The 23837-nt window shown below is 39.7% G+C and overlaps 1 protein-coding gene across 1 annotated transcript in view; it reads right to left on the bottom strand.

Moving 5' to 3' along the window:
- The window catches only part of ncapd2 (non-SMC condensin I complex, subunit D2), a 30409-nt gene continuing 6572 nt past the window's right edge, over positions 1-23837 (bottom strand). Inside the window, exons 13-32 of the mRNA XM_088326862.1 lie at positions 22113-22314; positions 21924-22042; positions 20227-20427; positions 19971-20145; positions 19626-19710; positions 15232-15368; positions 14580-14712; positions 11986-12061; positions 11707-11913; positions 11451-11611; positions 10309-10420; positions 10062-10185; positions 9816-9971; positions 7322-7499; positions 7140-7234; positions 4332-4412; positions 3720-3903; positions 1959-2127; positions 500-619; positions 1-289 (exon numbers count right to left, since the gene is read on the bottom strand). Of these exons, the coding sequence (XP_088182988.1) occupies positions 207-289; positions 500-619; positions 1959-2127; positions 3720-3903; positions 4332-4412; positions 7140-7234; positions 7322-7499; positions 9816-9971; positions 10062-10185; positions 10309-10420; positions 11451-11611; positions 11707-11913; positions 11986-12061; positions 14580-14712; positions 15232-15368; positions 19626-19710; positions 19971-20145; positions 20227-20427; positions 21924-22042; positions 22113-22314 (2798 nt within the window). The 3' untranslated portion in view covers positions 1-206. The remainder of the gene's footprint in view (positions 290-499; positions 620-1958; positions 2128-3719; positions 3904-4331; positions 4413-7139; positions 7235-7321; positions 7500-9815; positions 9972-10061; positions 10186-10308; positions 10421-11450; positions 11612-11706; positions 11914-11985; positions 12062-14579; positions 14713-15231; positions 15369-19625; positions 19711-19970; positions 20146-20226; positions 20428-21923; positions 22043-22112; positions 22315-23837) is intronic.

Raw genomic sequence — 23837 nt, forward strand, 5'->3', positions numbered from 1 at the left:
TTAGGAGAATGGAAAGAGCCACGTCAAATCCGGGTTTATTACAAGACATCCTGATGCTACGTGGGACATGATAATTTTGCTAAATGACACAAGGTAGTCAAAAATAAGTTTAAAAGAAATATAAAATACTTTTTTTAAAAACGGTTGAATAAAATATTTAAAAGTCGAAAAGAGGAAAAAAAAAAAAAAGAAAAAAAAAAAAGATATCAGTCTCTGAGGCGTGCTCTTCGAGATGTGCGGGAAATAGGTGTCGTGACTTTAGGGGTCTCACTCTCCGCCATCACGGCATCTGATGAAAAAAAGATTGAAGCGGGACAAAAGTAGTGAGAAGCGGACATCTCGCAGGATTTTGGGACCACCGCACACGACTGAAGTGAGACGCAAGTGCAAGAATCTGCCTATTTCCACACATGTTGTACGTCTCTTTCCTCTAAGGGAAAGCTTGAGGATTCAAAGTTATTTTATTTCAGTTAGCGTGCACCTTTTCTGGTGGACTCACCCTCTTCAGCCTCCTCTTCATCGCTGCTGAAGGTGATGACGGGCTTTTTCTTGGGCCTGCGGGTTCTTTGAGGCGTCACAAAACTGTCCTCGCAGAGACTGGAAACTGACTTCGATTGACCTGGAAGCAGAGTCACCAAACAAGATGGTAAACCATTTTTAAGTGACAGTGTGTAATACTTCACCGCTAGAAGTCATTGTAACTAACTAAAACGGAGCTGCAATATGTGCATTAAACGAAGACACACTACAGAAGACCGAGAGATGCCGTTTGGCGTACGACTGAAGCCTACTTCCATATTTTCTTGCGTGAGCCAGTGACAGGACATGAAAGAGGCTGTTAATCCCCTCCAATGACAAAGATAGAACAGAGCGAGTTGGATACACTGGGAGCAGCTGAAAAAAAGTGAATATATGGAATTGATCAACCCCTCTGTAATTGGTTTAATTTAATGGCTATCGGGAAATGTTACAAATGAAGCCAGAAAAACACAGCAAGAGATAACTACATTGTGTCAAACGTCAAGACCCTGAATCACAGAACTCAGCTTTTGAAACAGAGAGACTGAAGGTCAAAGAAAGCTTGATTAACATGGAGAAGCTAACAATAACAATAGCTGCCAGCAGAGCCATTGCCTGCAGCCCAGTTGCTCATGTGAGTGGCTAGATAAAAAAACATTGGGAAAATAAAGTGATAAATTCCCGACTCTCGGCAATCGTCACATGCAGGGCTAAGCTGTGGAAGGTAAAAGGCTGCCAAGTGCTATAAGAAACCCAGGTACTTCGCAAAATCCTCAATCAGGCTTCCATAGTCGAAAGAAGAAGGCTCAACATGTCAGCTTTTTCAAAGGGTGTTTCACATTGTACTACAATTACACATTTCTAAACCTACCAGTCTAAGATATGTTTTTGCATATTATTTGGATCAATACTGTTTAATATAAACAAATGAAGGGAGGCACGATGGCGCAGTGGTTAGCGCGTGTGTGGCACAGTTCTTAGGTCATGAGATCGAACCTCCTGTGTTCTCCCTGTGTCTGCGCGGGTTTCCTCCAGGCACTCCAGTTTTCTCTCACATTCCAAAAACATGCATGTCAGGACATGCATGTCAGGTTAATTGGTCGGTCCAAATTGTCCCTAGGTGTGAATGCGAGCGAATTGTCTGTCTCCGTGTGCGCTGCGACTGGCTGGCAACCAGTTCAGGGTGTCCCCTGCCCACTGCTTGCAGATAGCTGGGATGGGCTCCAGCACCCCCGCGATCCTACTGAAGATAAGCGGTGCAGATAATGGATGGAGGAATGGATAAACAAATGAAATATTTTCACTATACAACACACACTGGGGCTTTAAAGATTAACAGTAAAAATCCTATACATATTTTAGATCAGTAAACAGCAGAACAATTAATCAAACTGCAGTCAACACAAACTAACTGCACAAACTTAAGACAAAGCACAGACCTCTTTTAGACCTGGTTCGCCCCTTTGCAGGTCCTGGCCTTTGAGCGACTGTCTTATTAGCAGCACGTCCATCTTTTTGAGATTCTTCTTCCATCTCGGGGCTTTCCACATTCTCCAGACCTCGTGTGTGGACCGCCGTGAGGCGCTTTTCAAAGTCGTCCACTTGGCTCTGTGACATGATTACACAATGTTGTCGTGGTCCTCTTTGCTATTCAATTCATGCAGAATTTCTCATAAAAATAGCGATGAAGTGGCAAAACACCAAAGACATAGATTTAATCGGGTTTGTATATTTAAACAAATTGTCATGTCCCTATTGAAAGTTAAAAATCTGGAATGAATAAAGATTTTGAGTGGGCTAATATTGTACAGTGCCCTGAATAAGTATTTGCTGCCTTCCCGATTTCTTTTTTTTTGCATATTTATCACTTACAAAAAGGTTTCAGATCATCAAACCAATTTTATTATCACTCAGAAACATCCCAAGGAAATACAAGATGCAGTTTTAAAATTTTGATTCCATTTATTAAGGCACACAAAAAAAGCTTATCTGGCCATATGTAAAAATTGCCGCCTGAATCTAATAGCGCCACCTTCGGCAGGGATAACAGGAATCAAACTTTTACGACAATTGGTAACGAGTCATTCATCAAGCTGTGGAGGAATTTTGTCCCACTCTTTGCAAAATCGTTTCAAATCTTCTGTATTGGAGGTTTTTAATAGCATGAATTATTATTTTTTACATAGGGACAGAAAGGCCTAGATTTTTTTGCGTGTTAATAAATGGAATCAACATTTCAAAACTGCATAATTTTATTTCCTGGGTTGTCTTTGTGCAATATTAAAATGACTTTGATGATCTGAAACCTTTGCAGTAAATATACAAAAACAAAACAACAAAGAATTGAGGCACTGTATGTTCCTTTAACTAATTAAAGACAAACAAGGCCTGGCGCTATTACTCTCTCCGGCCGGAGAGTGACTTTAGACATGCCCACAAGAGCGGGCATTCTTCCTAGACAATATAGTCAATATTGTCAAAGCATAATCAATCATTGCTTGTGAGAGCTTATGAGTCACTTCTAATCAGGATCTGAATGATCTGAAGTCCGTTTTCTGCTGTCAGTCTCAATTGGTTTACAAATTAGTTTTTCAGTCAAAATTTGATTAAATACTGATAATGACTCAAGTACAGGTGTATTACCTTCAGCACTGCGACATGGTTGTGCCGTTTTAAACTCGGGTATTGAGTGGTAATTATTTGAATAACTGATTATAGGCAATCTTTGACATAGGCTTTGTCAGAGAAATGAATAAACGCTGCCTGGTTCCACGTTTTCAAAGTCCACAAGGGTTTGTTTTCATAACTAGCACGAGTCTCCGCTCCCACGAAAAATAAAAAATACATGAAAACACTCACTATCTACCATGATAGCACCACAGTGCTCCTAGCTTTAGTGGCAGAATAGTGCTAGTACGCCCCCGTCTTAAATACAGGGTGATTCAAAAAATGGATATCCTTGTATTATTAATAATATAATTCCCTTATCAACTCATAAGCATGGTGGCCTTCCAGGTAGGTTGCCTGCCGCGAGACTGGGAGGTCCCTGGTGTGTGTGTGTGTGTATATATTTCTACATACTACTTAAAAAGTAGTGGAAACTACCTTACTATGCTTGTGATTGCAAAGTACCTTATTTTCAAGCATAACAAAATTGAAATCCCATTTTCTTAACCCAAGGATGCATTCCAGTGCAGCACCTTGAACTGTATCTTAGCTCCGCGCCGCAGCTTGGCGGTGATGGCCAGCAGAGGTTGGTAGACGGCAGGCTCGGTCAGCTTGTCGCTGTAGCATTCCCAGCATTCCTGCAGCCTTTTGAAGCCTCGCTCACACATGGAGAGTAGGGACAGCGAGACGGCCAGGTCGCACCACTGACGCTCCGTCCTGCCGAGAAGACAAGAAAGACAGATTTCAGGGCAGGAACCAGATTAAAAATTATGGTAATGGTATACCATTCTGGATCTTTTACTTGTGGATTGGGCTTTGTGCTGGCATTTGGAATAAATCTCATTTACCATCTGTAATTCACTTTGCTATTGAATAATATAAAACGTCCTTGCTTTGGGTATGGATGAGTCAGAGGTGGACCCAAGGCACGGTCTAGTCCCATTATTCCTCACGGGTAAAATTCTCCTCCAAATACTTAGATGAGTGAAGGTTAAGTCAGCGTTTAATAGGCAAACTGGCATTAAATGTCAGCATGCCTTTTCACACACACAAAACTAATAACCTCGCATGTCCACCGCCAATATGGTCACAACGGGGTTGCGGTGGGACACTGTTAAAGAAGACAAAACAAGAAAGCAGTTCACCTAGCAGTCCTGAAGCGCTGACAGAGTTTCTCCACTAGGGATTCAGTCTGCCTTTCCTTGGTGATGTAGGAGAAGAGCTGCCTAAAAACATGAAATAAATATTAGATTGATTTTGCAATCCCAGGAGTCACTACCCTGGATTCAGAAATTGTGTGCACCAACATAGTATTTGCAGTGACCAGTGTCACTAATTCGCATAAGCACCTAGCATCCTCCGCTAGCATCTGCCGCTACCAAAACCAAGCTAGCTTTACTGATGACAACCCTAGCAACACCTACGCAGTTTGTTACGTTATGTATTATGGAATAATACAAATTCTGTGTCGTTTTTAAATTATGTACAAAAAGGGTGATCCAATTTTTGTTTTGTTAAAAAATAAATAATGAAAATGGCCAAGCATGTCTTAATTCGGCCTATAGATAAATAATTACCCATCCTTTCCTTAAAACTGGTGGGGTCAAACTCGCAGCCCAGGGGCTATTTGCGAGCCTGAGGATGATGAATTTAAGGTCCCTGCGGATTACGCTTCAGTAAAGGTTTTGTCCCTTTGGATAGTGCTGCACTTAACAATCTGTAATAATCTTGTCCAAGTCATCTGCATGTGTGATGTTTTGTGTGTTGTTAATATTTTTGCTTTTGTTTTATGTTTATCGGGGGGTGGGGGGGTGGGGGGGTGTCTGTGTAAACAAATTTCCCCTCAGGGACAGTCAAGATCTACCTATATCTATCTTAAGGCCTTTAAAGGGACAGGGTGAAATATTTGACCACCAGATGTTGTAGTTGTCCTGCAATCGAAAAAGGAAATTTATTACGGAGAACCAATCTGGCCATGAAGCATTTATCTTCTATTCCCTCCCCCCAGCCTTTTGCCAGGTTTTTGGCTTTTTGAGTACCTAAAGAAGTTGGCAGACGATTAAATCATCTCTCCCTTGGTGAGGCTTATGTTATGTAAAATAAATACAAATTCCTTGACCCAAGTATTAAAAATGCACATCTATATGATGGTTCATGTTTTTTTGCCAATTCTTAAAATCAATATAGAATGACATTTTTTTAACATTATGAGACACTGAATACATCCACTCCCTTGATGTGCAGCCTAAGCTGATTGTGGATTAATTCATGACTGATTGATTAATTTTCAAATGGATTCTTAATGTTTTTTTAAATTTTTACATCTTATTGTATATAGGGAATTTAACCCCTTTACCCCTGTTAGCTTAAGATGTGATTTTAAGGTTCTGTTGTTAGTATACAAAATCATGCAAGGACTTGCTCCCTCATATCTTTCAGATAGAATTTCCCCCTATGTTCCGGTCCGGAGCCTTCGCTCCGAAAATGCTGGTCTACTAATGATCCCAAAAGCCAAGAAGAGATCCGCAGGTTCGAGAGCCTTCTCCATTCGGGCCCTGGTGCTGTGGAACGCTCTTCCCCCCGAGATTCGATCGGCAACCTCAGTGGAAATGTTTAAATCTAAGCTTAAAACACACTACTATGCTACAGCATATGACTAACTTATATTTTATGTTGACAGTATCTGTGTATTATTTTCCCTCGTGTAGGGTTTAGATCAGGGGATGGTGTCATAATAGTCTGTGGTTTGCAATCATCTGTGGTCTGTGCAGCCCTTTGAGACTCTTTGTGATTAAGAGATAGACAAAATAAACTCGACTTTACCCTTACCAAAACTGTAACGTTTGCCTCAAGTTCCAATCCAAGACGTACCCAAAGTATATAGAATGCTGTTCTTGAACTGCTTGGAGAATATCGACGGTTTCTATCTCTTGAAAGGCAACACTCTTAATTTTTTCTGAAATAATCACTGCAAGTGCTAGTAACATGAAGTAATCTGAGTTGTAACACACAGAAATAGACTATGTTTTTGCTTGAATTTTTTCATCAATTAAATGCCTGCAAAAGCTGGAAAACAGGTGAGACAATAGCTTGAAGTCTTGCTTAGTACCTGGTCAAAATTTATCACAATCTGAAAAACTAAACATTGTATTTTACACATTTTTCTAATGGTAGGGTCTAGGCATTTCAAAATGTGTCCACTTGGAGATGACCAGTTCACAGTCCCTTTGCATTCGTGGATTTTACTTTGACCAATTTTTAGACATTGTAAAATCATGTCTTGAATTTCAAGAGTTTAAGATTTCCAATGACATGTGGCATGACATTTTGTTTACGGAACATTAAGGGGTTGGAAAAAAGGGACATTTGGAAACAATGCAAAATATTTATCCAAAGTTTTTTGTGGACAACTATTTGGTCCAACCTCTTCCAGACCCCAGCTTCGGCGGCCCCCAATTAAATTGAGCGTCAAACTCATGGCCCTGCAGCCAGATGTGGCCCGACAGATAATTTGTTGTGGCCCGCGAGAGCTTAAAATGTATGAGCATCTAAAATAAATTGGTTCAAAGATTACCCATAATACTTGTTGACTATGATATGCTCGAAGTGACTGCTCAGCATCACTACAAAGCAGTGTTTCCCTATCAATGCCAATGAGTGGAATTGAAAAATAAAATTTCCCAAACATATTCAAGAAATATTTTGTTATTAGTTTATAACATTTTAGATGTGAAGTAACCTTTTTTTCAATGCAACTGTAATGTTTGTGACCTTATACTTTAGAGTTATTTCACAGGAAGGACTAGTTAAAATTTATTTAACAGATCCAATTACATTTAGTTATTTATAAGTTACATCAGGTCCTTTGAGGACAGCCATTACCCTTATGTAGCCCTTGGTGAAAATGGGTTTGAGTCCTTGGCTCCAAATCTAAGATAATGCCCCTAACTCACTTCATGATTGTGTTGAAGTCCTCAGAGCTCATTCCTCTCTCCGGATCAGAAAGACGACTGATGATGTCCGGAAGCAGGTTATAGATTGCGTTGTCCTGAAGGGGGCGAGATGATTGACAGGTAACACTGTATGAGCACCCAATTATCCTGATTTGAAACTGCAAAACTGCGGGAATGCGCACCTTGGACGACAGTTCAGTGAAGAAGTTAAGGGCCAAGCTTGCAATATGCGGCTCGGGGTCAATTAGCAGCACAGCCACTTCGCTGACTTGCCCTTTGACCTTTAGCACGTCCTTCAGCACCAATTGGGTCAGTACCGTCACGGCTGTCTGCCTCACCGAGGGAACCTCATCACTAAGCCTGCCAGTGAGGGACGTCATATTAGCATAATGAGGCAACTCACCAATACGGTGGACCTTGGGATAAGGCCTCTTTGCTTTAAAGTTTTCACTTTACGGTGCTTTTGCATGAGTAGATTTACGTCTCTAAGATGCCTGTCTGCCATTGGTCAACGTCAAATAAAACGCTGGTGTAATATTTGTTTCTGTCACTGCATCATTAATATGCAGATATGCCAGTTTGTACATTCTCCCACTCAATTCAGCGTCGTAAAGACTTGGCTATTTGGCAATACAATACCGTTTCTGTAGTGCATATTAGCACATTCGCCTAACACGCGAAAGGTCCCTGGTTCAAGACCGGGTGAAAACATATGTTGGCCTAGAGAGGAAAGGGCACCACCAGGCTGTACTTGTCCAAGACACATCACAGGAAATGGTGTCTTGACGACCCTAGTGGTTAAGGGATAGACCCAACACACCCATATTGATACGTTATTGGCCAAGGCTGGAGTGATTCTACAGGGAGAAGCAAAACATGATTACTATGGAAACGAAGCTTGCGATTATAAGAAATACGAAGAGCAACCCTTGATAAGTTGAATGGCTGTAACCAATTGGCGATCAGTTTTTTAAAACAGGGTCGCGATTGAAGCAATAAAAACTACTAAGGGCATGACAATCCTCGCAAGTGGAAGTTTTATAATAAGTTTAATTTGTATCTGTTGTCTTCTTCCCCCTTCTTCATCCATCCACTACGCCTCTCAGCACAAAATCAGATCACACCAAAAATAAATATTCATATTTGTCCTTTGCAAATATAGTTATTCATAGTCTTGCTTTGCGGGCAAAGTGTGCCACAAGGTCTGGCGCTCATCTGTGAAGAGCAGGGGGACACTAAACACTGACAACAATGGCGAGCGGATGATGAAGGTGATGTATCAGAGTCAGATCAGGAGGCTTTTCTTGCTACTGAGAACCATGGAAACAAGTACTATACGTTTTAAAACGAGGAGCAAACCTCTTTATCTGCGATGCAGGAGGTTCAGAATGCATTAGCCAATTAGCATAGGTTTCAATCCTCGGCTATGCAGCAATTTCAAAACGAATTGAAGTCATATCCTGGGGTCTACTGTTATGTATATCTACTGTTGGTGGACCCGTGGCCATTCTATTGCACACATCCATTTTCTAAAACACCAGGAAAATTGCTCCATCAGCTGGACTAAGATCCAACTAATGAAAGGGCATGTACAGACCATTCACACCTATGGATACATTTAATGTCTTAAATTAACCCATGGAAAACTGATAAGGTCATGAAAATTTCCTCATCGGTGTTAATGAGTATGCTTTCTTAAAAGATTCTCCCGTTTATTTTGGTGAAGTACGTAAGAGTGGCAAAGTCAACAACCACAACGAAACCAATTCTGTGCACAAATATACAAACGTATATATAAAAAAAGTTTCTCTCAATCCAACTCACACCACAAAAGAAAGTCATTAAACACTCCTCATTTCTGTCAAAGAGGAAGAATTCTGGCAGAAGATCAGAAACGCGTGCGCTGCACCCGCTCATGCCGATGCTGAGGCTTATTGCAGCAATGAACGGGGTAATTAATTCTTAATACGTTTATCTGAAGGCCCCAAGGTGGCAGCTGCTTCGAGGGGAGGACAGCGGAGGTGTTTGTGTAAGAGACAATTAGGGGGGACTTATCAGGTCGGACACACTAGGAGGGCAACGAGGCACTGGAAAAGAAGTCAATGTTTTGGCATATCCCAAACTGCGAAATGTGCTCATTGTCGAACATTATAATTAAACATATCAAACGGCTCGCAAGTTGGCTGTAGGGCATCGGTTTTGCTTTGACTCTAAAGTCCATTAAAGAATTTTTAAACTCAAGTTCTTGACACGAGAGTAAAACATTCAATTTTCTCCCGAGGTTGTCAGCCCCTGTGCATAATTACGACAGTGTGACCAGCTGCAATCTGTTACACGCTTTTAATTAAACGCTTGAAGAGAGCAGATTCATCCTTAGTTACATGCCACACGACTTTTAAAGTACTGTCATAGTGAGATTTCGAGAAAGCAGGCATCCATCTGAGGACAGCTCATAATGAGGAAAAAAGTCAACTTTTGCAGTAGCAGTGGGGCAGAGCGGGATGATCCAAAAAAGAAAGTTGAATAAAACATAAATCAGCATCAACACCCACGCAGCTGCCATCGGACATGGGGTTTCTTTAGTACAATTAACTCACAACAGGGCCTGTCATTGTGAGAAATGAGAATCTGGGTGATAATTGGTGCGACAGGAACTCGAGAAGCCTGTGACTTCACCTGGCATATAAATTCTGCGTCCAGGGCTCCAAAATGTTGGGGAAGCGCACAGTGAGGTCTCCCAGGGCAATGATGGCATTGGCCCTGACGACAGGAAGAGTAGAGCGCTCCAACACTGTAAACATTAGACGGAGATTTTCCTCACAAACAGACGGGCTGGGAGGGGAAAAGGAAAAAAAAAACACAATTACCCTAATGATTTCAGTCTTTGTTGCTAAAGAATTAGACAATAGCTTGTACGTTTACCTAATCATCATGTACTGTGAAAGGGCCAGACAAGCCGCTGTGGTGAGCTGAGGGTGTGAAAAGCGTCCAGGGGCGCTGCAGACCTTCACCAGTAAGGGAAGGAATGCACTCAGAAGGTTTTCCTCTTGAGGGAACAGAGTGGGTGGGATGCACGCAAAACAACACATTAGCATATGAATGCAGCAGCATGCATTTAATGAGCGGCTAAATGCAGGATAAAAGCGGGAAGATTGGATGCCGTCGTCACCTGCCAGTAATTCCGTCTCGCAGATCTTCCGGATCAGTTCGGACTCCGTGTCTTCCGCGGAGGCGCCGACCAAGCCGAGCTCCTCCTCCATTGTGCTTTCATTTGCCGTAGGCTGGTGGGAAATTAAAGCTTCGCATAATCAGCTATTTTGGGTATTGCCGAGATCAAAACAACTGAAATTATAATTAGGAATAGGAAATGTTTTAATATCAAATACAGTAAACACGAGAATACAACATTAATCATTGCTGGCATGGCGTTCGCAAAGTAAAATTGCCGTAATACGTTCTGAACCCTTGATAAATACATGAAAATAGCAAAGTGTTATACAGAGAGTACAACTTGTGTGTAATACACGAGTAGACGAAAATATAACAAATAAATATACATGTACGGACAAAAATGACATTTTATTCACCTTTGGTTTAATTTGACTTGTGCTGGACGAGTGGAGTATCAGGTGCATGCAGAGGCTAATTAAAATCTAAACTGATTTTAAAACGTCTGATTGCAAGGATTGTCATGCCTAATAAGAATGTTGCTTTAATCCCCTTATTAATATTTTTTAAAAGTTCTAATCAATGATGGGTTTATGGCCATGCAATTTAGTGAGGGTAGTGATTTGTGTGCCTTCTTTCTATTTCTTTATAATCCCAAGCTTCTTTTCTATGGTTATCATGCTCTTGCACCACTGCAAGCCTTGAGACCCATAGTGAATAAATACAGTACAAAAATACAATATTGCTTGCTGACTCGCAAAGTCTTGATGTAGCAAAAAAGAGTCTGGATTGAATAAAGAAAAATGTCATGTGGGAGGCAATTCAGGGCATAGCTTATTGACGGTTTCAGGATGCCTGTATGCAAAACGAGAGCAAAATATCACTTTAATGGCGACAACCAATAGCGGACAATATTCTTAGATACGCATGGTTTGAATTTTAAAAGTTTTAGGGCATGCTAAATAATTTGTTGACGATGTCGTATGGTGGGGAATACGTCATAAAGAGGGGCCCAAACAGAACACATCACTAAAAATTGAAACAGTCGTGGGGGCTCTACTGTATTTTCATTATGACACTCTTCAGGTTCTTCTACCCTAAAAAATGACGGTAGGTCTCTATAGAAAAAAAAAAGTGACAAACCTTTGCTTTGCTGGATGGACTTTTTTCTTTCTCCTCCCTCTCTTCGGTCTCTCCTCTGCGCCTACGCAGCTCGCTGCTCACGCTGCGCTCCAGGTGAGACACCTGCCAGAAGGCCAAGCTGCCACACAGGGACAACAGCTGCGCCAGACACACACAGTTCACTGCAGGAGTGAAGAGGGTAGGTAGCATCAGTGTGGAGATCAGAAGAAAAAAACAAAGCAATACGAGCGCTCGTAAGATAAGAGTCATCGTTGACCTTGTTCCTCGGACTCCTGAGATCCCTCTTGTGTCTGAGTGACACCTTTATTAATTTTACCGCCTTCGGAAATTTGGTCCAGAAGGAGTCTAGCCGTGCGTTGGAGCAAATGGGAGCAGAGCTGGTCAGGAGATTCGGCCAGAAAGTAGATAAGACGGACGGCTTGCTCCATGAAGCTTTGCCAATGTGGGTCCTCCATCATGGCACCTGAAATAAATGCAAATAAAAGATTTTTAAAACTAACATACTAAACACAAAATAATTAAAAAGGGGGGCAACCTTCAGCTATTGCTTGTGTGAGGCATGTAAAGAGCTGATGTTCTTGGGGTAGTCTAAATGGGGCACCTCTTGATTGCTGGTGGAAAAAAAACCATTGCATGTTATCAATGCAGGGTTCCTACAGCTTAAGGCAAGTTAAATTTAAGAGTTTTTATAATACCCTTTGAAATCAAATATAAGAAAAAGTCAACGAAAAAATACACACTATTGAAACAAAACAAACACAAATGTTTCTTGCAAACAATACATCATGGCAGAACTTTTACCCATGGCAAAAAACATTCACATTACATTGATAGTTTCCTATGGTCCAAAGTAAAGTTGCTATGTGTATTGTGAGTAGACCCTAAACATGAGTCTGCTCTGAAAGGCCTGACTGAAACCACATCACCGTTTTGATTTTTTTCTATTGTGGTCACGAGATGTTGCCACGAAGGGTAAATAATTGATGAATGTTCCCATTTTTTTTTTAGTTTAAAACAAATATAAATCTTATTGATGTGTTTACATTTTTAGACTGAAATTTAATTCCTAATAAAGATCTTGCTTTTAGAATAAATTTGATGCCTTTTAAGACTTCCAGGATCTGCAAGAACCCTGTTAATGCCATGGTAGAAGCCAGTGTCAATCGTACAGTAGGGCTGCAACAATTAATCAATGTTGTCGACAAGTCAAGTCATGTTTATTTGAATAGCCCTTACTCACAACGAGTCTCAAAGGGCTGCACAGACCACAATTACAAACTACAGACTATTATTACACCATCCCCTGAATTAAAACAAAAATAAATAATTTAAAAAGTCGACAATTAAATCTCTTGTTGACTCTTGTCACCAGACAGGTTTTTTAGTGGGGTGAGGCATCTTACATAATTATAATCTCTTCTGAGACGCTCATGCGCAATAGCGTCTGTGACTTGAGCAGTAAAATACAGGCAGAACTGAGTCAACATAAGGTACATGTGCAGATTTTAAAGTTTGACAACATTTTAGCCTGCATACGGCGAATAAAAAAAAAAAAACTACTTGCAGTTTGCACTATCATGCCTGTAACTCGGTGATGCACAAAGAGAAAGCACGTCGGACAGTTTAACAAAATGGAAGCCAACTCCCCTTGGTAAGATTCAAGTACCGTATTTTCCGCACTATAAAGCGCACATAAAATCTAATTTAAAAAAAAAAAAAAAAGCTGACTATGCGCCTTATATATGGATCAATATTGAATTGCAAGGTCTCGCAACTAAGAGAAGCAGCCACCGACTCCATTTTTTGCGTAGAAGAAGTGCGCTGTGCATACTGGGAAATATTAAACAACGATTCTCTTTTATTTGTGCGTTTGTATAAAGACCCTGAAATGGCTCCTATTAAGAGACACGCTTACAACGCAGAGTTTAAACTCAAGGCGATCAGTCACGCAGTAGAACACGGAAATAGAGCAGCAACAAGTGGAGGAAGCATGAGGATAAGATGCGCCAAGTAAGGATGACTAAACTAAGTTTCCGTGGCAATAAAAGCGAGATGGCCACAGTTGGAGGACACACCTGAACAGTGGGTTGTTGAACAAAGAGCAGCAAGTAGAAGTGTCAGTACAATAACTATTCGAATGAAGGCAACAGCGCTGGCACGGGAACTTAACATTAATGAATTCACTTGTTGTTTTTGCACATTACGAGTGTCACTATATTGCGATTGCACTAACGTTTAATTTACCATAACAGTATCAGACGGTCTGTCCCCGTGTGCCCTGCGATTGGCTGGCAACCAGTCCAGGGTGTCCCCTGCCCACTGCCCGATGATTGCTGGGATGGGCTCCAGCATCCCCGCGACCCTACTGAGGATAAGCGGTGCAGCTGATGAGATGAGATGAGTATCAGACGTTTTTTTGCGTGTTGACTAAATGGAGGAAGTCAAATGTTAGGCCTTGCTGTTTGTTGTTCAAAGATGTGTCACGAAAATGCTTTACCTCAGAAAATAATAAAACAGCTGTTTATTCATTTTGGGAGTGAATGGAGTTGTGGAAAGCTTGTTTGTTATTTATTAATAAAGTTTGACTGACCTATCCGACTGTTTTGTTGACAGTCCCTTTAGCGCGGCACCATCTAACGGTTGCATAACGTACGTACGTATGTATGTATCTATCTTATACATACATACATACATACATACATACATCCATATATATATATATATATATATATATATATATATATATATATATATATATATATATATGTGTATGTCTTATTAATAGGACATTAGAATATAGAGAGACAAGTGTGGTTTACTGTAATAATCACCTGCAAGGTTAGACAATGTAGCTACATTACTTTCTTACCTACGTGACTACGTCGATGTTGCTGTTCAAGTTCCCGTCCTTTTAAGAAAAGCGGCTCTTTTGCCTTGGGTTACCAAACGGCTCTTCAGATTGTTTTTGTTGCTTTGATCCATATATTATTATTATATTATTATTATCATATGTAAAATTATGCACAAAACGACTTTAAAGGGTGAAAAAAAAGGAAGCAAACAGTTTCAATTTAAAAAAAAAAAAAAAAAAAAAAGTCATGTGGGACACTTTAAATGACTGCATCCTACCCTAACATGGTCAGTGATGCTGCAGATGGTGATCACAGTGTCTCTTGCTAGAAGAAAATCTTCAGTCACTTTTTCTCCCAAAGCCACTGAACAAAGAGTGTCCAGATTGCCTAGGACCACCTCCCTTTCTGCCCTGTTTGAAAACACATCCATGCAACGAAGATATTTGTTAGCATGAGCGATACAAATGCATACTCTTATGAAAAACATGGCCTGCATAAACTAAAATGATTTGAGGTGGCTTAGTCAGTGTTTGTCAGCTGGCCCGATAACGTTTGGGGGGGAAGCAGTTTGGAAGAAACGCGGGAGATTTAATGCGTTTTGAATGCTGCCAGTAGGATGAAGAGAGGAAACAGTGTGGGTGAACTACAAATACTATAATGAATTTTTCCCTGGAGGTCTTTGAGCGGGGGGGGGCACTAAAAGCGTATGTATTTGGCATGGGTAACAGTCCTGTGTATTCAGGTGAGCCTTTCATTACACGGCGAAGCGACTGACGATTAGTGCGTTACCAAAAATGAGATTTGCTGGCTGACGCAATTGCAGAATTTATATAGTGGCATAAAATGTCTATTTATGCAGAATCAGGATCTAATTAGTGTGTGTTCTTGATGCAAGCTAGCAAAGAAATTGTTTGGTATTTTTGTCTTACCGTGCAGCCATACCCAGTAGTAGCGCAGCAGCTCGTTTGTACAAAGGTGAAGTTTCAGTCTTGCCGGTGAACCTTCCCCAAAGGACCTGCACCACGGTAGACTCAAGACTACTGCCGCTTCCAAAAAATTCCTGCACCTACATAAACAGGAATATTTATGTTACAAGTTGAGCAGGTATATAAAAGATATCCAATAATACTAAAACACCTATAATAATATGACAACAGAATAACTATCAAAACTTCACGATATACAATATTGTATATAATGTATACAGAATTATTGTAAGACTTATATTGTATAAAAATGCGTGGGAAAATAGTGTAGATTTGATGAAAAATACTTGCTGGTACAAAATATTCATTGCTGTTTTGACCACTGCAACGCCAAACAGTCCTACTCTAAAATAAACTGTGATACAAGGAGCCACCAGACAGTGCTAGAACTCTCAGACAAGCAAGCCTTAGTGGTCAACAACAGAAAATCTTTGGCTGTTCTGTACCTAGTCTGGGGGACTTAGCTAACTCTTGTGACCACCGCAAAGCTGACAATATAATTAAGAACTCCTCTCACCCTGCTCACCACCTTTGCTGCCCTCCAGCAGACGTTACAGATCCCTTAAAACAACGACAATCATCATCGCCCTAAATAAGCATACAAAACTATAAAATACTCACCACATATAGAAAAAATGCAAGTAGTATTTTATTAATTTATTCCTATTTTTGCACAATATTGCTGCTAACGTCATTGCAATATTTTTCTGATGCACTTACAACTTTGGCAAATCTTCAAGCACTACCTTGTAAATATTTTTTATCGATATCAATCTTCTTTAATCATCATTTTCTCAAGTTTTTCTTGGAATGAAAGTGGAATAAGGAAGCTCAATGCAGTTGAGAAAATGGTTGGATTGCTTTTTTTCCAGTCACTTTCTACCACAGAGGAGGAAGTAGCCTAACTCTTGAAGCCCATCTTCCAAAAGTAAGTTAAACTTAACTTTATTTATCTTTTTAGAACATATTATTTGATTAAATGTTTTTTTGGTACAAAACAAGACGGGTTACTTATGCAAGCCTTAAACATACTTACTTAAACCTGAAATGTACTTATATAATCCTTAAACGTAAATTCCATACAAAATATAGCACTGAAACATCTTACAAACAAATTCAACTTACGATCATCTGGAAGATATCTGGTTTGTAAGTAGGCAAGCGTCTCAGTAGCAAATTTTAACAGCCACACAAAATACATTAAAAATAAAAACCCACTTTTCAAAATGTTCAACAAGTTTTTTTTGGGGGCAAAATCTTTGAACATAACATTCCCAATATGGAAATAATATATAATATGCTTAAGAATCCGTCCTTAATATGGAGTTAAACATGTCATTATTATTATTATTTTTTTAACTTTAGTTCATTTTCTTATGTTTAAGGTTTATACAAGTATGTTTAAAGCTTGTATGAGTAACCTTTATTGTTTTGAAACTAAAAAAAAAATAAACGTTTAATAAAATAATATGCTCTATAACGTGACAAAGCAAGCTGCATGATAAAGCAGAGTACTGAAAAACAAAGTTACACATTAGGCGTCGTCATTCTGTTGTCTGTGAACCCCTTTGAGACTCCTTTGTGATCAAGGGCATCACAAACATGACTTGAATTATTTTCAGTTTTTTTCCCCGCTGGACTTTTGCAGCACTTTCTGTTCCTTTGAAAATTGTTATCCTGGTTTCATAATATAACAGTCCAACAAAGTCGAAACTGTCGTGCCAATTTTGTTCGTAATGATGCAATGTTTAATAAAAAAAGAATTAAATTGTTTTCTTATAAAAATGGTATGAGCGCTCTCTGCCGGACCAAAGTGGTACTACAACTCTCAGCGTCACAACAGAATTAAGTGCACTCTGTGCATTGATTTAACATACTTAGTGGATCGTAAATCACGTAAGCCAACAAATCAATTATCTAATTGGTTGCAAAGGTTTTTAATAATCGATTTAAACCAATTTTATCGATTAGCGTGGCTGCATGATGCCAGACAAACCTGGTGCCAACTTAAGTGGTAATTCCTCGGTGTTAAAGAAATACGAATTCCCCAACCTATCATTTTTTTTCTTACAAAAAAATTGACATCTGTATGATAGTTCATGTATTTGTCTATTATTCAAATGAATGTTTGATTTTACATGACTGGATAAAAGTTTTTTGTACCACTAGTAAGCACTAAATATTAAACAGCGTCCCTTTTAAAAGGTTTTGGCCAATATTAATACTAAAATGCTGTCCAAATCATTGAAAAGGAAATAATGATATACTTGTTTAAAACCAGAACTGTTTAAATCCACAAAAAGACATTTCACCTGTTGTGGTTTTTAAGTTGAGCATGAAATTAGTGACAGAGATGGCACTCTCCACACTCAAGGCTAACGTGTAAAGAGCTGGATATATTTTTCTCGACTTGCTATATTTTTAATCTAGTATTTAAAAACATATTTATAAAATGTCTAAAAACCCCTTTGCATTTTCAGTATTTCAATCTATATTGTCAAATTGTGTGCCTAAAAAGGGGCATGTTATTTTACCTTGCTTTTATCTTTATCTTCTTACCTCAACTCATCTTGAGTTAATCTTGTATTTTTATCTTTGGCTATTCAAAATAATCTTTTATGTATACATGTTCCGTATTTTCCGCACTATAAGGCGCACCTAAAAGTCTTAATTTTTTTCAAAAGCTGACCATGCGCCTTATAATACAGTGCGCCTTATATATGGCTCAATATTAAATCGCAAGGTCTCGCAACTTACGCAACAGCCGCCGACTCGATTTTCCCCCGAACATGGAGTAGTCCGCGGTGTATGCTGGGATTTATATACCGGCGTTTCATTGGCTAACCAATGTGTCAATCATCATTTTAATCGATCGCTATTGGCTAAAGTTATTCGGAGCCTCGGATAGGCTAGAGGGCCAAAACAAACCCTGCAATTGGCCGAAAAAGATGTGTCAATCATCCGTTTAATCGATCGCTATTGGCTGAAGTTATTCAGAGCCTTGGATAGGCTAGAGGGCCGAAACAAACCCTGCAATTGGCCGAAAAAGATGACTGAATAGCAAGCTTGCTAAACTACGCCATAAAGAAACATGTTTCATTAGTCTGTATTTGTAAATATTTTACTCTCCTGGATTTACTACACTCACGGTTGTAAGAAGACCATAATTGCGTATCATTATTGAACGTGAGAACTTAGGTGAGCTAAGCGTCTTTATATTTTCCCGGTATCTTGTTTTAGAACGATCTTGCTGTGATGAGTTGAGGGCGGCAGTGGCTCAGGAGGTAGAGTGCTCGTCTTGGGATCAAGGGATCCCAGTTCGAATCCCGGCTCGTCCGTGTTACATGTCGAAGTGTCCTTGGGTAAGACACTGAACCTCTAATACCCCCAATAAGCAGGTTAGCGCCTTACATGGCTGCAAGGCCGCTATTGGGAAATGTGGAGCACATTGTAAAGCGCTTTGGGAAGTCATTGACTTGAAAAGCGCTATATAAATGCAGATCATTTCATTTCATTTGAGTGAATTTAACTCAATTCCAAGTGTTTATTGTCATATGCACAGTAAAGTTGCGAGCGAAAAAGAAAATAGAAACTAAGGAATGGTTGGCATTTCTTAAATCCCAAGACTTTCCAAATGATATTTGAAATGATGCATTTAAGTGACATCGTACGGACACCGCATCCACACGTGTCTACGACACGAATTTGCCTCTTTGCAAGCTTTGGGAATGTTAAGGGGGTAATCAGTTTGACTGAATCATCTGACTGTTTTGTCGACGTTCCCATTGTAGCGCCTTATAATCCGGTGCGCCTTATCTAAGGAAGATATAGGACCAAAAACTTATTTTTGGGGGTGCGCCCTATAGTGCGGAAAATACGGTATATAATTTATTCGATATATTATGCTGGCGACTGTGTGGACAGCAAAGTAAAAATTTCATTGTGCAGGGAATTGTAGTTCTTTAGTGTGCATAAGACAATAAACACTTTGGAGTTGAAGTTGGGGGCGGCAGTGGCTCAGGAGGTAGAGCGCTTGTCTTGGGATCAAGAGATCGCAGTTTGAATCCCAGCTCCTCCGTGTTACATGTCGAAGTATCCTTGGGTAAGACACCGAACCCCTAATACCCCCAATAAGCAGGTTAGCGCCTTAGATGGCTGCACGGCCGCTATTGGGAAATATGAAGCACAAAGTAAAGCGCTTTGGGAAGTCTTGACTTGAAAAAGCGCTATATAAATGCAGATCATTTCATTTCATTTATTATTAGCCTTTCCAAACCAATTGATTAAATGGGTACATCCATAACAACGCAGCCGAAAGTCATGAATAAACTACTCACAATTTCCTCAAGACATTGAATGGTTCCCAGAGATGCGTCCACCATCAGTTCCGACAGGCTGTCCACAAGAGTCTGAGCTTTGATCCTTAAGGGATAAAAGTAGTAGATAAAGCATCTGCCCTGAAGAGTACCACAACTTGAGGGCTATGCAAAAAATGTGACTTGACTAAACATATTCATACAGTACTTCAGAAATGCCATGACTAAAGCAAGTTATCAAATAAAGGCAGTTACAATTTTCAGAGGTGAAAAAATAGATTTAAATTGCAGTCTTTCATGTGATAATTCAAAGCATATTTTAACTAATGTCACAATAATGTAATGGGCATTGTGGGTTTTCTGAACCTGTTTGTGTCCCCTTTAGGGTTGAGATAGAGGCGCCTATAAGCCTGCACGACGGCATCTTTGATGGCGGAATCAGTTGACCAAACCAGGGGCAGCATCTTCCTCACACCACTGAGAGAGTTGGCCACGCTGAACTCACACACGGTGACGCAAAACTGTACCGCTTCCTGAACCACTAATAGGGAAAAACAGACCACTATGAAATAATATAAAGTGAAATCTGGCAACTTTTTAAAACCACAAAAAGGTCTTTCACCTGTTGTGGTTTTTAAGTAGAGCATGGAGTTAATGACAGAGATAGCTCTCTCCACTTGAAGGGCGAAGGTTTCTGTATCTCGGAGGTACTGCACCAGCATCTCCTGCTTCTTAAGCTCGGCATCTTCTGCTTCTTTATCACCTTCCTTCTGTGGAGAGGGAGGTAAATTCTGACTCTGCTCCGGGGTCTTGTCGTCAGAGCCTAAAAGAAGGGCAAAAAACATGAACAATTTATGATTGTGATAAACTGTATTTGGGGAAAAAGGCATCAACGTGCATATAAAACAACATGAAAAAGTCAATAAGTGAAGCAGTTTTACATCTAGCCACATTGCAAAGTGGAATATATGTGTCGTGGAAAAGGGGAGTGCTAACTTTCATCTTGGGAATACATTTACAGGTTGTTAATTGTAAACAGAAATAATGTGGCGAAACAAACATGACAAGAAGCAACTTCCAACAAAGCAGAAATGTTTAAGGCAGATCCCTGCACATCAGTCGGCATTATCGAGTGTTTTGGAGTAAATATTCCACAAGGTTGGATTCTATGGATTGTCCTTGAGGTAACAAAGCCATTTTCGCACACATTCAAAGAAGTCGAGGGCGGCTTAATAGTTTTCGGTTATCTTGTTTCAGACTGATCAAGATGTTTCTGTGATGAGTAAATCTTGAATCTCAAGAGGTTAAGCTTTCCAATGATAAGTGGCATGGCCTATTTCAGTGACTTGTGACATCGTACAGACACCTAGATGTTTATCAAAGGTTCGGTGGCCCACCGGTGGGTCTTCGGAACACTAAGGGGTTAAACTACCTGATATAAAACTTTCTGTGTATTGTCTTTTTTCAATGTGTGTACATGTGGCGTATAGTCCAAATTTTACGGGTAAACGGCTTAACGTGATGAGGAACCTAAATTTAAAAAATAAATAAATAAAAACATCGTGATCAGATATACAATATAGTAATACTCAAAATATGTTCTTTTGGTGCCACTCTTGCACCTAGTTAACCTTCCTGTTCACTGCACTTAAGGCCAACGTGCAAAGAGCCGGATACATTTCTTTTTCTACTTGCTATTTTTTTTAAACCTGTATTGATCACTATATTCATCAAATGTCACAAAATAGAAAACACTTGTCCTTTTCATTCTATAGTGTCAAACTTTGTGCGCACAAAAGAGCATATAACATTTCTTTGTTTTTATTATTAGCATTTCTAAACCAAATTGATGAAAAAATCAATTTATAAAAAAATATAAAAGATGAACTATATCATGCAGATGTCTAAACGTATATTTATTCATAATCTTGAGAAATTGGATGGTCCTACATTATCTTTTGGAATCAAGACTGTTTTGGCAGCAGATAGTCACTTTTATTTTTCTTGCCCGCTGCATATTTTCTACCCAAATCCCCCTGCAACTCAAGTTTCCCCATCCCTGCCCTAGCTAGCCACAATCAGTGATGTTTCCCATTGCTGTGCTAATGCATTGCATCATTGTTAAGGCGACTGGTTTCTGACATATTTAAAAAGACATTTCTATTATGAACTTGTCACTTATAATTAAGGGACATGAAAAGATGCCAAAAGAAATGTCCTCTAATAATATGACCCACTACAATGAATTCGTAATAGGGTTCAGAAGCCGTGACCATCAGTGGTGAGTGACGCACTAAGTAAAGTGATTGATGGGTTCACCTTTGAAAAGAAGGCCCAGTGTGTCCATGAGAGTATTGGAAGTAAGAGTGCACAAGGCGGCAAACCGCTCAGATTCGGGGAAGCGGCTGTGGGCCTTAATACAGAGGCGCACAGCATTCCTGTGACGGGACGAAAAGAGTCACGTGACATACAGAAATTTAGAAATTGTCAGGTGTGGGAGCAAGCTACCTATACTTGTTGACCCGGAGGTACTGAGCAATCATCACAGCTGTTGCCCTGTCATCCTCCATCTCTTCACTGAGAACTGCCACCTCCTGTTCTTCTTCTTCTTCTTCGTCCCTCTCAGAATCTTCCGAGCGCTCAAGCTCTTTGTCGACAGTGGTGCGGAGTTCAGGCTCCATGGCGGCCCACAGTTCTGATGCTTTAATCACTAAAAAGACAAGTTGGCCTTTAGTAAGACACTTAAGAAAAACAGGGAATTTATCTGCAACTTGTCGTTTGGAATCGATCTTGAACCATTTTACCAGAGACAATAAACCCTTTTTTAACTCAAAGCATAGAGTAAAGATGACAAAGTACAGTAGACCCCTAGGATACAGGATCCCCGCTTTACAATGTGGAATAAGATGTTCTTTTAGTCCCATTCTCAGGACATTTTCCCCATAACATCAACGACAGTATTTTACATGTCCAAAAATGTACTAAATTCAAACTTGACAAGTTACGTCTCTAAGACACAAGTCTGCTAGTGGTTGACATCATATAAAATGCGGACCTATTAGTTTGCGTCACAACATCCTGAAAATGCAAATATCCCATTGGCTAAACCACCTCACACACTGTCTATTTCTCCATTCATTTCATAAGTCTCTAGATTCTAGAGAATCTATTGGCTGAAGTTATTCAGAGCCTCGGATAGGCTAGAGGGCTAGAAGCATGTTTGCAGGTTTTAAATTTATCTTCTTTTACCTTTGGTGAGCCCTTTTTCTTGTTTTGATTCAAATAAGTTCTTCCTGAAAGAAAAATATGGGATAGGGGTATGCAGTGAAAAGCTTCTGCTTCAGCCTACTCCCTTTGGGCACATGTTTATGAATTGTGTTTTAGTACAAATATTTTCGTTTCCTTTTGTTAATCACAGCTTCATGTTTTTTCTTCTTCAATGTGCTGTATCTAAATAAAAAGCGACAAACACAATCCCATGTGATTCTTTAAGACTTCGCAAAAAGACGGTACAATACTGTATTGTTGTGCCATATTTATTCGCTATTGGGTCCCACAACTTGCAGTGACGCCAAAGGGAGAAGCAAAAAACATAATGGAAACGAAGATTGCGATGATAAATAAATACGAAGAAGGCACACAAATAGTTACCCTCGTCATGTTGCATGGCCGTAACCCATCAACGATCGGGGCTTTGATTAAAAATAAGGAGACTATTAATGCAACAAAGTATTTTAAAATGTTATAACAATACGCGCAAGGTCAACGTTTAAAATAAGTTTTATTTTTAATCTACCATCTCAACCCCCTCTGTACCCGCCTACTATTTTACTCGTCAGCTCAAGCCACGTCATACAAAAGGGTAAATATGTATTTTTTCATTTATATGTACATTTATGTCATTTGATCATATGCATAAACATTACACGTCATGTAGTACTTACTTTATATTTTGTTACTCCAGACAAAAAAATTACAGTACCAGAGGGGTTCGTAGCTCATTATCATAGGTTTCTATCCTCTGCTATGCAGAAATTTCACTTTGCGAGCCCAACCGAAGAACACAAAAATGTCGTATTCTGGAGGTCCATTGTAATAAAATATGAGTGTTTAAGTATATGCATGAGCCTTCAAGGAGCAGAACTGAGTTTTGTTTCGTTCCCTTCTCATTTTAAACCATTGCAATATGTAAATGGTAAAAAATGACCATTAAAAAAAAGTTTGGGGCTGTAA

Source organism: Urocampus carinirostris, chromosome 2, assembly GCF_059441175.1.
Source record: "Urocampus carinirostris isolate Australia breed hairy pipefish chromosome 2, RoL_Ucar_1.0, whole genome shotgun sequence".
Classification (NCBI taxonomy): Eukaryota; Metazoa; Chordata; class Actinopteri; order Syngnathiformes; family Syngnathidae; genus Urocampus; species Urocampus carinirostris.